This window comes from Chelonoidis abingdonii, chromosome 1 (genome assembly GCF_003597395.2).
Source record: "Chelonoidis abingdonii isolate Lonesome George chromosome 1, CheloAbing_2.0, whole genome shotgun sequence".
NCBI classification, from domain to species: Eukaryota; Metazoa; Chordata; order Testudines; family Testudinidae; genus Chelonoidis; species Chelonoidis abingdonii.
Window position 1 is genome coordinate 217,305,712 of NC_133769.1, and position 16,355 is coordinate 217,322,066.

Consider the following 16,355-nt stretch of genomic DNA (forward strand, 5'->3'; position numbering starts at 1 on the left):
AGTAGCAAGTTATCCATATGGTAGCCTTTTCCTTACTTAAATTGAATTTAGTAATTTTGAATGAAACTACCTTGTGTTCAGCTCCTGTTGCTACAGTTTCAAGCTCAAGAGAGTGAATATCACCTCTGGTGCTTTTCTCAATTTTGCAGACTCCAGGAACACACACAGACCAAGGATAATGACCTCAGACACAACCACAAATACAAAGTCTTATCTGTACAAGTTTTATTGAAACAACAAGTAACGTTATAATTACCCATGGATGTATAAATCCTACAAAAACTCATGCAATACCTAAAACTAGTCATACTCACATCCTCAAATATATTCCAGGGACTGATGGATATCTCAACAGATGATCATCGATAGAGAGATGGTTCCTGCTCAGGTTTCACTTGGGGTGTTCCCACTTTTGCCCAACCAGGGTACTTCTTTTACTTTGCTATTCTGACCATGTTGCACATCTTATGCATATGTGTGAGTGTTTCAACTCTCTTTTCCTTATGTGTACTTCCACATCCCATAAATATTGCCCTTATTTTCACAGCTTTTTCCTTAGTTCCCCTTATCCTCATTGGGTTATTACTAAGTCACCCTCTCGTGTCAAGCATTCCAAAACTGGAGCCTAGTATGGTTATGTTAAAATCTTTGAGGGCTCAGCCTGTAGGCCTTGCATTCCAGCCATGTTTTACTTGTATAACTAACACACACACATCACTCCTAAACACTTGTCAATCCTGTACTCCTATAATCCTACTATTTAAATCTCTTTAGCATACATTGATTATATATGATACAGCATATGCGTTGACCATAACACTGAATAATGCAATGATAAATGGATAATAAAATGAAGTAATTGGCTACAATACTATAGAACTCTACAAGTTGTCTTAAATGCTCTATGAAAAGGTACCATTCTCTATTAAGTTGTATAGGACTTTCCTTTCCTAATCATGAACCTGCCCCAGTGGCCCATTTTATAAATTGTGAACACCGCTTATCTTCATCTCACCTCCAGAGATGTGAAGTACTGAAGCTTCTTTCCTGCAGACCTTACAGGTGTGCATGAACTCTGCTACTGTTCGGGAGGTGCATCTCCGGTGGCTGTATGTAGTAGTGATCCTCTTGTTCCTCCTATAAAATTTCGCCTTACATTCCCACACCGTAATTTGACTCTCAAAACATACTTGCAGCTTTTAGCATCAGGTTTTCAAAACATACTTGCAGCTTTTAGCATCAGGTTTTCAAAAGCTTTCAGCACCCACAACTGGGGCCAAATTTTCAAAAGTGCTCAGCACCTAGAAGCTCTCTTCAACAATGGAAGCTGCTGGGTGTTGTACGCTTTTGAAAACCTGGACTATGGTTTGGTGTTTTATGTGTTATCTTTAGCTATGTCAGCTGATATGATCAGTGGCACTGGGATACTTTTTACAGTGAGGGAGCTGAAAGTGCTTGTTCCCCAATTACCTCATGCCCCCTCTTTACCCCTGTCTTTGCCCCCCCCCCCCAGAGCTGGGGCCAGGAGCGGGCTGTGGCTCTGGGACAGGCCGGGGGGCATGGAGAGGAGTAAAGGGGGCCTGGCTTAGACCATAGCTGGGGGTGGGAGCAGAGCCCCAGGATGTGGGGCCAGCAGAAACTGAGACCCCGCGTGTGGGGGTGGGAGTGGAGCCCTGGGTGCAGGGCCAGCTGCAGCCGGGACCCTGGGTGCCAGGGCCAGGAGCAGAGCCCCAGGCATGGGGCCACTGGCAGCTGGGACCCTAGGTGTGGGGCCGGGATCAGAGCTCTGGCCATGGGTTGTGAGCCAATACTCAGTGCCAGAGCCAGGAACAGAGCCCCTGGACTGGCAGCTGGGGCCAGTAGCCAGGCTAGGGCCAGTAGTGGAGCTGGATGGTGTTTCCTTCCCACCCCCCAGGGACTGACCTAACCCTCAGCTGCACCCCCCAAAACGTTCCTCAGCAATCCCCTGTGGCGGCACACTGCACAGATTGAGGACCTCCGCTGTAAAGCATGTATATGCTTCTGGCAGGACCAGCACCGGCCAACTTCTCCTGGTGAAACCTGAGGGTGCTGCAACACCCCCACACCCCTAGTTCGCGCACCTTTGTATATGATTAGAGATGTGTATGTTGAAAGAGTTTATAATAATAACTTAAGGGTAAAGTGACATTTTGTCTATCTAAATTATTGGTAAATGGATAGATGAACTGAAAGGAAATATATGTGTAAAATACCATAGCTGCTCCTTTCCCATATCTTTTATTACATAAATGTTTTTAATGTTTTTGCGTAATGTTTAAAACTGTAGCATTAAAAACCTTTCAGTTAACAAACTGTGTATGAGTTGCAGCAGGTGGAATTCATATGATGGAGAATAGCCTTTGCAGTTATTCTTTGATAGGATAAAATTGCAAAGTTTGTGCATCCTCAGGTTTCAGATCTAACGCTTACCACCAGTTGTGATCAAATATATATCTTCTCTCTTGGTACAGACTTGCATGATTAGGTATATGATAAGGAGTTTATGCTCTTTCACATGAAGCATCTGGCATTGACAACTATTTCACACAAGCCTACATGGACAATTGGTCCACTCCGCTATGGCAATTCCTACTTTAGTATGCATGCATAATGAAAGTATGCATTGGAGAGGATTAGCGCTGTTAAGTACACCATGTGCCTGTCAGAAATATTATTTAAAATTCATTGACTTTCAAGATTCTACTTTCAAATTAAATTTTGTGTTACTTTACAAGAAAGTGTATGTGATTCTAGTCCCTTCACACTGATAGATGAATACACCTGCATAGGACACCCGTGCAGCATAGGAGAACAACATAAGAGGAATTGTGAAGGAGCTGATTTTTTAAAAAAAAGTAAAGGCAAACAAATAAACAGTAGTAGACATTATATGTGATACAAACTCTAACAAAATGGATTAAAATAGCTTGCAGCACACTTCTCAACCCTCTTTCCTTGCTTCATATTCCTGGCTTCATGCTGCCCCCTACTTTCGATCCAGCAAAGGCTCTCCTCAGTTCTCTCCTCAAATTTACTTCTTCCAGAAATCCTGTCCTATTTTTTCTCTTCATGAATAATCTGTCCATACTCTCCACTTCCTGAACTGCTATCCCGTGTTTTGTCCCATGCCTTGCAAAGCCATATTCATGGGAATAGCCACTTTAAACATAATAGAATTTCTTATACACCTCTACCCCAATATAACACTGTCCTTGGGAGCCAAAAAATCTTACCGCGTTATGGGTGAAACCACGTTATATCGAACTTGCTTTGATCCGCTGGAATGCACAGCCCCGCTCCCCCGGAGCGCTGCTTTACCGCGTTATATCCAAATTCGTGTTATATCGAGTCACGTTATATTGGGGTAGAGGTGTATTAGTAAGGAGTCAGAAGGCTAGCTTAAATGCTTAGCTGAATCAAGGCCTTTAAATTAGGTAACTTGTCTGTTTGTAAAGTTCCATGTAAGTTTAATAATAATAATAGAACATATTTATTTTTTGATGGATCTGCATAGGATAAATGATCTTTAACAACAACAGTAATTACATATTTTAAAAAGTGTTTCAAGTTATTTGTCATTGCCACTTTTTGGAGAAAGTGTTAGACCATGTTCTCACAGTTTGGGTGACATTTTGTACAAGCTTGTATTAATCTTTGATGTAATTTAGGGCCTTACCTACAAAGTGAGCAACTTGAATATGCTTTACGCATGCAGTTAATACAGTTTAATAGGCCTAACATTCTCTTTAAGGGAATATTAGTGTTTTAACATGATATTCTTAAAAGTAGGAAAAACTCTTTGACAGAGGAGCAGAACATAGAGATGCTTTAAAAGGAAATAAATAAAGAAGGACATTCAAATAAACTCTAAACATTTCTAACAATTACTGTTCACAAATGGTACATTAAAATTAGGAAAGAGTCCTGTGGCACCTTATAGACTAACAGACGTTTTGGAGCATGAGCTTTCGTGGGTGAATACCCACTTCGGTATTCACCCACGAAAGCTCACGCTCCAAAACCTCTGTTAGTCTATAAGGTGCCACAGGATTCTCTGCTGCTTTCACAGATCCAGACTAACACGGCTACCCCTCTGATACTCTTCCAGGCAGTGGTCTTAGAGGAAATCTCTTTCCGGTAATCAATCTTTCTGGCNTTGCAGTTAACTCAAGCAATTAATGCAAAGCAAATTAACTAGAATCAAAAAGTGATTAATTGCAAATTTAATCACACTGTTAAACAGTAATAGAATACCAATTTAAATTTATTATAAATATTTTGGGATGTTTTTCTATATTTTTAAATATATTGATTTCAGTTACAACAGAATACAAAGTATACAGTGCCCACTTTATATTATTTTTATCACAAATATTTGCACTATGAAAAAGATAAACAAAAGAAACAGTATTTTTCAATTTACCTCATACAAGTACTGTAGTGCAGCAGTTCTCCAGCTGTGGGCTGTGACCCCAAAATTGGTTGTGACTCCATTTTAATGGGGTCACCAAGACTGGCATTAGACTTGCTGGAGCCCAAGGTCCAAGCCCAAGCCCCACCACCTGGGATAGAAGTCCAAGGGCTTTGGCCCTGGATGGCAGGGCTCAGGCTTCGGCTTCAGCCCTGGACAGTAGGGCTCAGGTTACAGGCCCCTTGCCTGGGGCTGAACCCTCAGGCTTTGGCCTCCCTGCCTGGTGCATCAAGGCTTGGACTTCAGCTTTTTCCCCCTACCAACCCTTGTACTGGACAGAAGGGCTTGGATGGGCTCTCTCTTTCTACGGTTATGTAGTAATTTTTGCTGTCAGAAGGGGATCGTGGTGCAGTGAAGTTTGAGAACTGTTGTAGTACAATCTCCTTAGAGAAAGAGCAACTTAAAAATGTTGATTTTTTCCCTCATAACTGCACTCAAAAAAAATACTGTAAAATTTTAGAGTCTACAAGTCCATTCAGTCCTACTTCTTGTTCAGCCAATTGGTTAGACAAACAAGTTTGTTTACATTAGCAGGAGATACTGCTACCCACTTCTTATTTACATCACCTGAAAGTGAGAACAGGCATCTGCATAGCCCTGTTGTAGGTATTCACATGCCAGATATGCTGAGCATTCATATGCCCCTTCATGCTTCTTTTTTTACAGTGCAAATATTTGTAATAATAATAATATAAAGCGAGCACTGTACACATTGTATTCTGTGCTATAATTGAAATCAAGCTATTGTAAAATGTACAAAAACATCCAAAATACTTATAATAAATGTAAATAGATATTCTGTTATTTAACAGTGCAAACAAAACTGCAATTAATCACCACTATATTTTTAAGTCCTCCGATCAATTTCGACAACCCTAATTAAAATGCATCATTTTTCTCATTTATCTACTAGGAAGGAATTCTTTTTTAGACAGGAAAAAAAGATACTATAGTAATATTTTTAAAGCTCCAGGATGCATAATAAATATTTTATAAGGGCTATAGAGAAAAATGAGATAAATTTAAAATAATATTGGTCATTAAAAATAGATCAAAAGCTAAAGCAATTAACTATTATTAAAATTTAATTTTCTCCATTAGTTAAATGGACATTTAAATTTTATTTTAAATAGCCATTATAAAATGCCTTTTTACACTGAGCCCCATTAGAAGTGCATTCACACACATCTTGAAGCTGTTTATAAAACTGTCAGAGCACCTGTGCAAGTTACAGCTATTAATGTGAAAGAATATTCCAGACACCCTTAATTCAATGAACTATTGTATTTATTGTTTAAATGTCAATGCAAATCATGCATATTTTGTGTGTTGCCACTGAAATTTGAAGTAGATTTATTTATAAAATAAAATACATTCTAATTAATGTTATTGAAATATTTCAATGAGCAGTTGCCCATATATTTTAAACCATACACTAAGAAGTTGTAAATGAAGCTGATTATTATGAATTTATGTACCATACTATTTTAAATATACACCTGCTTTGTAATATTTGCAAGGGTTTTTTGGTACACTGTACTGTTTGTCTGTCCCCCAAGTAGTTTCTTTGTTGCAAAAAGTAGAGATCAGTGTTACAACCTTTTTGAAATTGGGGCATACTTTGGAAAATAACACTTTTTCGTTCATAAAACTGTTGGTGTTTTTTGTTTTTTGTTTCCAGTTGGCTTCTTTGGGATGTTTTTGATCGTCTCTCATAACATTTTGTTCCCCTCATCAGTTTGTTCCTTATCAATGTAATTAAATGGTCTGATATATCCATTTTCATTTTGAGTAAATCAAAGAGTTTGCATCTTCTGTCTCAAGGTAACACTAGTCTATTGAAAGGCAGTAGTCTGGGGGAATATCTAAGTCTCCCATTTATTCCTGATTATCCCTGAGACTGAGAAATCTCCTAGTAGAGTTCTTGGTTAGTGTTAGGCATGAGAGAACTGCTTCTCAACTGTTGGGGGTTTTGACTTTAACAATGTAACCTGCTGTACCCAGGTGGAGTGCTAGACCTGTATGGAGCCCCACCAAACTCAACACATTAACAGCATACAAGGGGGTGGTGTCTACAACACTGAGGAAGTTGCAGGATTGGGACCTCAGGTCACAATCATAAAATTTGATTCAAATGCCTTTCCTTTCATGGGCTATTGCATTTTACAAAAAATTCTTGTAGTTTGAATGTGATTAACTTGCTCTACCAAGGGGAAAATATATGGAGCAATCAGGCAGTTGACCTGTCATAGTTTTGGATAGATGGATATCTCTGTATTGGAGGACCTGAATGAATGCAAAACCAAAGTATGCATCAGTTTTTTCAAACTTTTCCTTAATTACCACTTCCACTTATCCACCTTGAATCTTTTTTATATGTCTCTTGTCATTATAACCAGCACATGATTTATGGTCAACATCCCCATGAATGAGGATTATTATATTCTAGTAGCAGGGCCGGCTCCAGGGGTTTTGCCGCCCCAAGCAGCCAAAAAAATAAATAAGTAAGCCGCGATCGCAATCTGCGGCAATTCAGCGGGAGGTTTGTCACTCCAAGCGGGAGTGAGGGACCCTCCACTGAATTGCTGCCCAATATCTGAAAGTGCCGCCCCACTCCGGAGTTGCTGCCCCAAGCACCTGCTTGATAAGCTGGTGCCTGGAGCCGGCCCTGTCTAGTACTATGGTCAGAATAATAGGAATCTTGGAATAGCTAGTAATCTCTTCCTTTGAAAATAACATATCCTACAGAACACATCCTATCTCCATGTGTTTACTTATAAAAGGATAAGAAAAAAATGCAGATTGCAAGGTATAGTGCCGGCTAATTTAAAGCATGCCACTCCCACAACCCGTGTAATGCAAGTTTGGTCTATGACTGTCACTGTACTCATTAAAATCCGTACTCTACATTTTAAATATAATGATTAGTCATTATATTGCAATGAGCAGTGTCGCTGTTGTGTAAAGTGAAATTGTCTTTCAGTTTGTGTGGGAGCAATGAGGGGAGTGAATAGGAGGGAGTGGGAGAACTTGCTTTTAAATGGGCACCATAATACAGGAGTCCTGTTTGAATGTTTAAGGTTACAAGATGATCAAGAAGAATTACTGCTAAGTGGCAGTAAATCAAAAGCTATTGGAGATTTCATTTAATTACTAGCTTCTTTTGACCATTACTTAGAGGAAAAGGAAATGCATTATTTATCATCTGATTATCATTAATTTCTATGTAGTTATTTTCTCTGAGGGCAGACACTGCAGTTTACCTATGGACTATAAGTGTGTGATAAGGTATAAATGTAATTCTTTTACTTTCTGCTATCAAATCTTTCTGGCGGCTTTGAAAGTTGTGCAATAGCCACATGGCTAAAAGGAGTGACACCATAATTAGTCCTAGTCCTAGAGAGCAAGTTCATAAATCAAAGAGAGAATAGAGTGCAGAAGTAAAACTGAAGTGGTGGTTACTTAATGTAATCACACGCATGTATTGCATGGCATAAAGTTAATATATTTTATCACTATTCTTAATACTAAGTACTTGTTACTACAATTACACACATTGAAACTTAATTCTTTTTTTTTCAAATCAGCAAAAGTCATAGAAGTTTAATATTAGGCAATAATGGAACAAGCTTAGTAATTTATAATACCTTACTCAGATTTTATTTTTCTTTAAGATGGGTCCGTATGTATATCCCTCTGCTTAATCCTACGTATGAAACCCTAGAACTGGAAATTGTCAACAGCAATCCTGGAAATTTTTCAATAGAGACTGACCCAAGGAAACCTGTAAGTACTTAAAAAAAAAATTCCACCTGAAAAGATTCTTTTGCCTTCATGCAATAGGGACATGGTAAAGCTTTCCCTTCTAATTTTATTGATGAAACAAGTTGTTAATTATATAGTGCATTAAGAATACACACAGGGCCAGCTCCAGGCTCCAGTGTAGGAAGCAGGTGCTTGTTGTGGCCAAGTCAAATAATAAAATAATATACTATATGGAGATATACCTATCTCCTAGAACTGGAAGGGACTTTGAAAGGTCATCAGGTCCAGCCCCCTGCCTTCACTAGCAGGACCAAGTACTGGGGTGGCACTCTGTCTAGTATCAGGGCAGAATGTCTGGGTCTTTGGCGGCGGGTCCCTCATTCCCTCTCTTCCTCTTTGAGCTGCCACCGAATTGCCACCGAAGAGGAAGAGAGGAAGGACCTGCCGCCGAACTGCTGCTGAAGAAGTGGCGCGATTTAGCTGCCGCCGAAGTGCCGCCAATCATCTTCTTTTTTTTTTTCACCGCTTGAGGCAGCAGAAAAGCTGGAGCTGGCCCTGAATATACAGCATTGTACAAAGGGTTAAATGTTCCATGTAAATACGTGCATCTGTTCTAGAGAGGTTTACAGCCTAAAGGCAAAAGGAAATGTAAAACAATGCAATATGGTCAGAAAATGAGCACAGTGTGGACATTTGTGGAGCACTCTGTGGAGTAGTTTTGTGAAGAAGCAGAGAGACCGTACTTGGCAAACTTTGATTTGGGAAGGCATGAAGTCAGGTGGTGTTGGAGGCAAATGGAACAATCAAGCAGTGGTGCTGGAACAATTTGTATAGTGGGGCTGCTGAGAGCCATTGAACCAAACTATAAACTCTGTAAATGATGGAAACCACTTCAAGCCAGGGGGTGATACTGCACCTCCAGTACCCCTAGTTCCAGCACCTCTGCAATCAAGACAGAAGCTTGAGATGATTGTAGGAGTTAGAATGGGGAAAGAAAATGATGAGAGAAGAGATGTAGATTATGGCAGATTTGTGCAGAGAGTTGAGACCTGGGAGTGAGCTCAGTATGGAAAGAAAGAAGTTAGTGAAGGGGATCTGAGAAGATCAGAGACGTTTGACTATCTTGGCAGCAATGTATTGAATAGAGTAGAGAGAGAAGTGAGGCGCAGGGAAGCCAGAGAGCAGGAAGTTACTGTAGTGGAGATAAGAAATTACCAAAGCATCAACCAAGATTCTAACAGCAGGGATGGAGAAAAAAGGATGCACTGTTAGAGATACTTTAGAGAAAGGAGTGACAAGAGTTGGTAAGAATCTGGATATGGGGAAGGGGAGAGGGAATTTTTTTATAGCTAAACTGAAAGTGTCTAGTCTCAGAAATAAATGGTAGCAATATAAATAGAAAAAAAAATACAATGGAGAACTGGAGACCTAACTGAGAACCTAATGAGTTCTGAGAGCTTTAAAGTCTTGCTCCATCAGGAAGTTAGTGATGAGCTCAAGATTCACTAGAAAATTTAAAAGTTTGGCGAACCCATAGATGATCATTTTCAGAGTATTCCTCTCTGAACAGTAGCACATATGTACACAGTATACACGCACAGATACATCTTCTATTATTTTGAGCCTTCCTGTAAGCTATGTCAATACCCTTTACGTAACTGTTGACAAATGTGATGAGATCCCTTTTTTCCTTTTATAATAATATCTTTACACAATCTCAGAACAATTGTAGAACTCTTTTTTGGTTATTATTTCAAAGCATAAATTATATAGTTGATACTAAGTATATCTCTAGTAAGATTTGAGTGTTTTCCCCCATGATGTTTACAGTTGGTTGGCAAATACTGTCAGCATTCCATTCCGCTCCCAAACTGACAGGATTCCAGTGTGAACCTAAAGGTTCATGTAAATACAGTTCCTCCAAAACCAGTGTCTAATCATAACCTGGTTTGGATGCCTCCTACATGTTCCCTGCGGTGAAGAGGATTGATTGAAATGATGACCAGGGGCTGCACTAGTACAGTCATTTAATTAAGGGGAACAGGGAAATCAGTCAGTCCTCAGAAGGAACAGAATTCCTCTTACCGCAGCCACCAAGAGAGAAACCCTGGATCAGTTATTTCCACAAATTGATGTTCACATGGAGAATGTTTTCTCCCCCAAACAATCTTTAGTCTGTTACTATTATATACATCCTCTTTCCTTCCCCAACACTGGAGTCCTTTACCTGCGGCTCCACAATCTATAAGCTGGCCAACTTTTGTATACTTTTAAGAACTGATTTATTTATTTATTTATGAAGCAGCTGAGCACCTTCTGCTCCCATTGAAATGATTTGGAGCTACAGGTATTCATTCTTTATGAAAATCAAGGCATTATTTTTTTTAATTTATCACTCATAATTAACATCATAGCTAAACCATAGTGTTTATTGTGTCTTGGGAGTTAGTGTTTGTGTAAGGGGACTAAGAATGAGTGGGTATTCTGAGGAAGGTGAGATTGTGGGTTTTATAGGGTATCTTCCATTAAATTTTTTATCCAGCTTTTTGTTTTTAGTTTTCTTATCCCTCATTCAACCACTCAGGGTTAACTACCCATATATTTTGTTTTCATCATCCAATGTTGTGTTTTTTCTCACACATTAGACTGCAAACGTAGTTCCCATCACTGTAATTGGATAATTCCTGGTTTCCCTGTTAAGTGTCATGAAAGGACTAAAGCCTTGCATTCAAAATGTGAATTCTCTTCTGCCAAGTGAAGGCACACTAGGTTCTTAAACTTAGTAGGAAACTTTTCCTCTGGGAGAATCCTACAGGATTTCAGTTGTCTGTTTTCTCTTGCCTATAGTTTGAGTACTGCTTCCCAGAAGACAATGTACATGCCCAAGGAGAATGGGTGGAGTGCTTATGGTGGAAGCATTACATAAAGAATGCATAAAACAATGAAATTCATAGTTAAGACTAATATTCTAATATAAACATGATTCCCCTTATCAGTCAACATTGTTAAATGAGTCAAAGACCCTGAAATAGTGCTGTGGCCAAGGAACTCTCTGTGCAGGTCAGGAGTGGGCCTTCAAAGTGCTTTCCAGCCAACTTTGCCCTTCTCTGATCCTGGTGCCATTCTGGTCCTCAGAGTAAATTAGAGCAACCTGATAGTATAAAATTAAGATAGCTATCTTCCAATAGTTGAGGACCAGTTTGGCAGAAGAGTCTTGGCCATACCCCCTCTGATGAGTGGGAGAATGGGGGGTGTAAGAGCTGCTATGGCATCTCTGTGCCACCCTAAGATTTACCATTCATCAGGGGAATATACAGTTGACCATTTAAAGTGGCTTTTGGGGCAGCGTGCATCATCAGAGCAGCACTAAGCTACCCTAATTTACACAAAAACCAGACTTGAGAAATTAGGCTGAGAGTAAAAATTCAACCTTAGTTGTGAATTTTCTTGACTTTGCTGCCTCCTGCTAAAAAAAAACAAAAAACAACACTGTAAAATTATTTTAATGTGGGTTTTGTTTTATTAATTTATTACAGTAAAAAACCAAGTTAGGATCAAAACACTGTAAATTCAAGTTTTTAAAAAATCAGCATTACTTCTTGAATTGCTCTGTATTTTAGGTATCATATTATCTCAAGATGAACAAATAAGATGAAGAGTTAGTTTACTTTAGTCACTTTATTATCTGAAGTATATTAACACTTCATCATAAAATAAGCAAAAGCTGGATGTGTTCTGCTACTAATCATTTCACAAATCAGTATTTGAATTTGTAGCCAAGTAGCATAATCTTGATTCATTATATTATTAGCTTGCTATATAGATAGATTTTGGAAGAATTCTGGAAGTTTCATATGTATTATGTTCAGATCATTAGCACAGAAATAGATTTGAATTAATTATCTTGACTTCCGATTCCAGCAGATTGCATGTGATCAGTCCAGGCAGTTTAAAAATATCCTCTATGCTTTCAGCCTAATTCATTACCTGAGGCTCAAGGTCACCAGTACCCATAGTACATTGTTTAGGAAAGAGCCATTCAAAATGAAGTTATGTAACTTTAAAAGCATTCAGTCTCAGATGTAGTATAAGCACTGAACTTTGAAGTGGATTTTGAGTTACAAAATCTACCTCTTTTTCTTTCTTTTAAGTATAGTTTTTGAGCATTTGCTATAATCATCTTGCTGCTATTTTTTCACTCAGGGAATCTTCAAAGCCATGAATATTCTGTTTTCTCCCATTTTCCCCTTTTGTACTCAACCTTCCTCTTGGCAGCCCTCTCTTTATCACAGATAGCTGAGACCCGCCAAAGGGTGGTTGTTGGAAAACAGTGTGAGATGTTCTCTTCTCCTTAGAGTATGGGCACATTGCCCCCTTAGAATTTCAAGTTCTGCACATTGTACAAGGCAGCACATTGTACTGTCAGTAGACCACTTTTATGACCCCTTTGCTTGGTTTTGTGAACTATAACCTGATACTTCAGACAACAGTTTAGAATTATGCATCATGGCATGACAGTGGCCAGTACTGTGTTTCTGGCCTTGCCTTAGACTTTCTGTGAAATCGTCAGCAAATCAATTAACCTAAATGTTCCTGTGTTTCTTCACCTTTAAAAAAGGAATAATAATGCTTACCTGCCAACATGGCAGTTATGAGGCTACATGATTTTGTAAAGTCTCAGATGAAAGATACTGTTACATGTAAAATATTATTTTTATCTGAACAACAGCTCAGAGATGGTGTTGTCCAGTTAAATATGAGCAAAGTTTGAAGAAAACTAGTGTAGTAATTTAAAAACTATGAATATTTAAAGTCAGCAAGTGTAGATATTCTCTATAGCTTTATTGTTGGATCAGTTCAAAACTGGCATGGTTGAGAATATTGGGCTGTCTCAATCTTTGAACCACCTTAATTTGGGATCACTTCAGTCATTGGATCATCTCATATGAACAAAATTGGAAGAAACATCTGTTCCTCGCAGGTTTTTACAGCCTTAATAATGTCGTCTGCATTGCAGCTGTAGGAACTCATGTAGTTCCCCACATAGACAACTGATAAGTAAGAGGACAATTTCCTCAGTGTTGACAGAATGTAGCACTCATACAGAATGTTTTGGTATATTTTGGACTAATCAGCCTTATTTGCTAATGCTGATAGTTTAGAGAAACAGATCTGCATAGTTATATTATGGACAGAGAAGATAAACGTCATAGAGTTAGAGGCAGGCCTCTTTAAAATACTCCCAGTATTCTTCCTTTGAATGTCTTCTGCATATTTCCATGCATGGGGTGCCGTGACCATTACAGCCTGAATGGTAAAATATACTAGCAGTGGCTGTTGGAACATCCATGTGCCTCCCTTGCCCGCTCCACCCCACCAAACTCCAGATGTTGTACAGCTAGGGTTTAAAAGTAGTGTGGTGCTCCACTACCTCAGTTACTTCAATCACAACTGGCTGGACAGTTACATTGTTGCTCTCTGAGACTTTTGGATCAGTAGCAGATAGCTGGCTTGTATTCCTTACATAAGTACGTAGGGTTACATAGCTTTATTTAGAGATAGTTAAAAGGATAACATGATGGATCAGAAGACTAAGAAATCTGGATTCAAAAGATTTGTCTCATGTCCAGTGATAGTCTCAGCGTCAGGTGCACATGCTAGATGCTTGGCATGTTTGAGGGAAGGACATTCTCCCTCTAACTGTCTGATCTGCTCAGTGTTTGCCACAAGGACAAAGACAGTGAGACAAAACAGGCTCCAGGCAATTTTATTTCAGGATGCACTGACAATGGCAGTCCATTCTCAGAGTCCAGCTTTGTCAATGCCTCCACCTGAAGACTCTTCATCTGGGAAGAAGTGAGATTCAGCTCCTATGTCAGATGTAGGAAGCGAGAGAGCTAAAGATCTGAAAAAGAAGAAAAGGTCAGGATCAGTGACAGACTCTGTTTCCAGAGATGTCCCATTTCAGAAAAACTTGGTGCGGTACCAAGGAAAAATTTTCAGCCATCCTCAGTGTTGGCCTCATTACGTAGAGCCAATCCAAGAGAGAAGGACCTACAGGGACAAAATCTAATTATAGAGCCAGTCTCTGATTCTCAACATAGAAGTAGGAGCCATTCCTCTGTGGATTCAACAATATAAGATCTGGAGGTGCCTGTCCTGAGGGTGAGATCTAAGCATCCAATTAAGTGAAATGATGAAGGTTCATTCACTAATATGGCTCCAAATAGTGTTACTGTTAAAGCAGTAGTTCGTCAGGTGAATCCATCTATGGCTCTGTAGACAGCTGAGCCAGGTACTACATCTCAGAACATGTCAGATGTGTTATTACAACCAGTCAGGCTGAATGCTTCTCCAAGAGTCAGCAAAGAGCAGGAAAGGATCAGGGGCTCTCTGCTGCTCCCTTTGGGTCCCGAAGAAGAACTTCTCTCCTTTCTCCTTTTCAAGAAGGTTATTGTCTCTAGTCCCATCTGAGCTGCAAATGGATTGGGACTAGAAGAGGTATGTGGATTACAGATTAGAACCAGGGAGAAATTATTATAATCAGTTCAAAGCAGCCCTGCTGGATCCAGAGGCACAAAGATATTTCCAGCCATATCCATCAGTGGGGTTTTTGCCTGAGTGGTATGTCACTCCTGGAGTAAGGAAGTCCCAGTGGCCATTTCTGGCACCTTATCAAGAAGGATCAATCTATGGGGACAGACCTTCAGCAAGACAGTATCAAGAGGACATTCAATTGTCAGGGCCGATGACGCTTACTCAGAACAAGTCACCTATGGAAATAAGTGAAATATTATCCAACAAGGAGGAACTAGAGCTGGCAGAGTCCAATTCAGAATTAAGAGATGTGCTTTCTCCAGATGAAAATGAGGGGACTGTATCATCACCGTCCGAAGAGGCATTAGCCTTTCATGAGTTACTATCTCAAATGTGGAAGGTGTTAGATATTCCTTCTTTTTTTGATATTTTCATGGCAGCAGCTAGTCAATAAGTCATTCTTCCCTTGTTAGAGGGATTGTTCAGCCAGCAAAGACAGCCTTTATGTAAGAAGGAAGACAAATTATATAAATATATAAGGACTTGCTGTGTTTCATACTCATCTGCCTCCTAAGTCATTGGTGGTCAAAGCAACACTTCACATATCAAAAGGTGCCCAAACTCACTCTACTCCATCATCTAAGGAAGGGAAGAGACTAGATGTGTTAGGAAGAAAACTCTTTTCTTCAGCTACATTTAAAAATGTGCAAATCCAACTATAAAACTGTCATGGCTAGGTACCAATACCATCTCTGGAGCAAAATGTCCTTTCTCCTTAATGCGCTTCCAGAGGAAATGGAAAATTTTTCAAGTGCTATTTTGACTGAAGGATTGCGCAACAGTTGAGAATGACTTTTGACTCCTCAGATACTTCAGCAAATCACTTTGGTTGTTTCAGTAAGGAAACGTGCATGGTTAAGATCAGTGTGACTCCCTCATGAGACAAACATGAGGGTTGAGGACTTTCCATTTGAAGGAGAAAGTCTGTTTAGTATTCAGACTTGTGAAGTGCAAGAGAAGATGAAACATGTAAGATCTACTGCTACATTTTTAGGTTTAATACAAGGAAGAGGCCATATTCAATTGCATTACACAAGTAATGAGGTATTACCCTTCTTCACCTTTTACTTCATTATGATTATCAGAGACAGGCATATCATTTCCAGCCTCAGCATAATTATAACCCACAACCCCAGGTATAATAGAGAAGAAATTTAAAACTCATAATAATAAATGGAAACTTTTATCTTCTTCGTTCTCTACAGTTCCTCCAAGTCATCAGATTTGACATGAGGACATGGAGTTTAAGCCAGTCCACTTAGACATTGTTTATCCACAGTTTGGGGACCGGTTAAAGGGTACACTTTTCAATCCCTCTAAAACATCAGTAATGCTGACCATGCATACATGTACCCTAGGATGGGGAGCCAATATGAACAATGAATTGTTGATCAGAGATTATCAGTCATCAAAGGAAAGGAATATACACATCAATATTTTAGTACTGAGCGCAATCAGACTAGCTCTAAGGTCTTTTCTACCTCAATTCAAAAACAAACAA

At 39.3% G+C, this 16,355-nt stretch overlaps 1 protein-coding gene across 3 annotated transcripts in view; it reads left to right on the top strand.

The window, feature by feature from the left end:
• CFAP47 (cilia and flagella associated protein 47) overlaps nucleotides 1-16,355 on the top strand; it is a 761,390-nt gene that overhangs the window by 570,582 nt on the left and 174,453 nt on the right. For all 3 annotated transcript variants that reach the window (XM_032799255.2, XM_075059737.1, XM_075059740.1), the window contains exon 54: nucleotides 8,167-8,278. In XM_032799255.2, coding sequence (XP_032655146.1) covers nucleotides 8,167-8,278 — 112 coding nt within the window. The remainder of the gene's footprint in view (nucleotides 1-8,166; nucleotides 8,279-16,355) is intronic.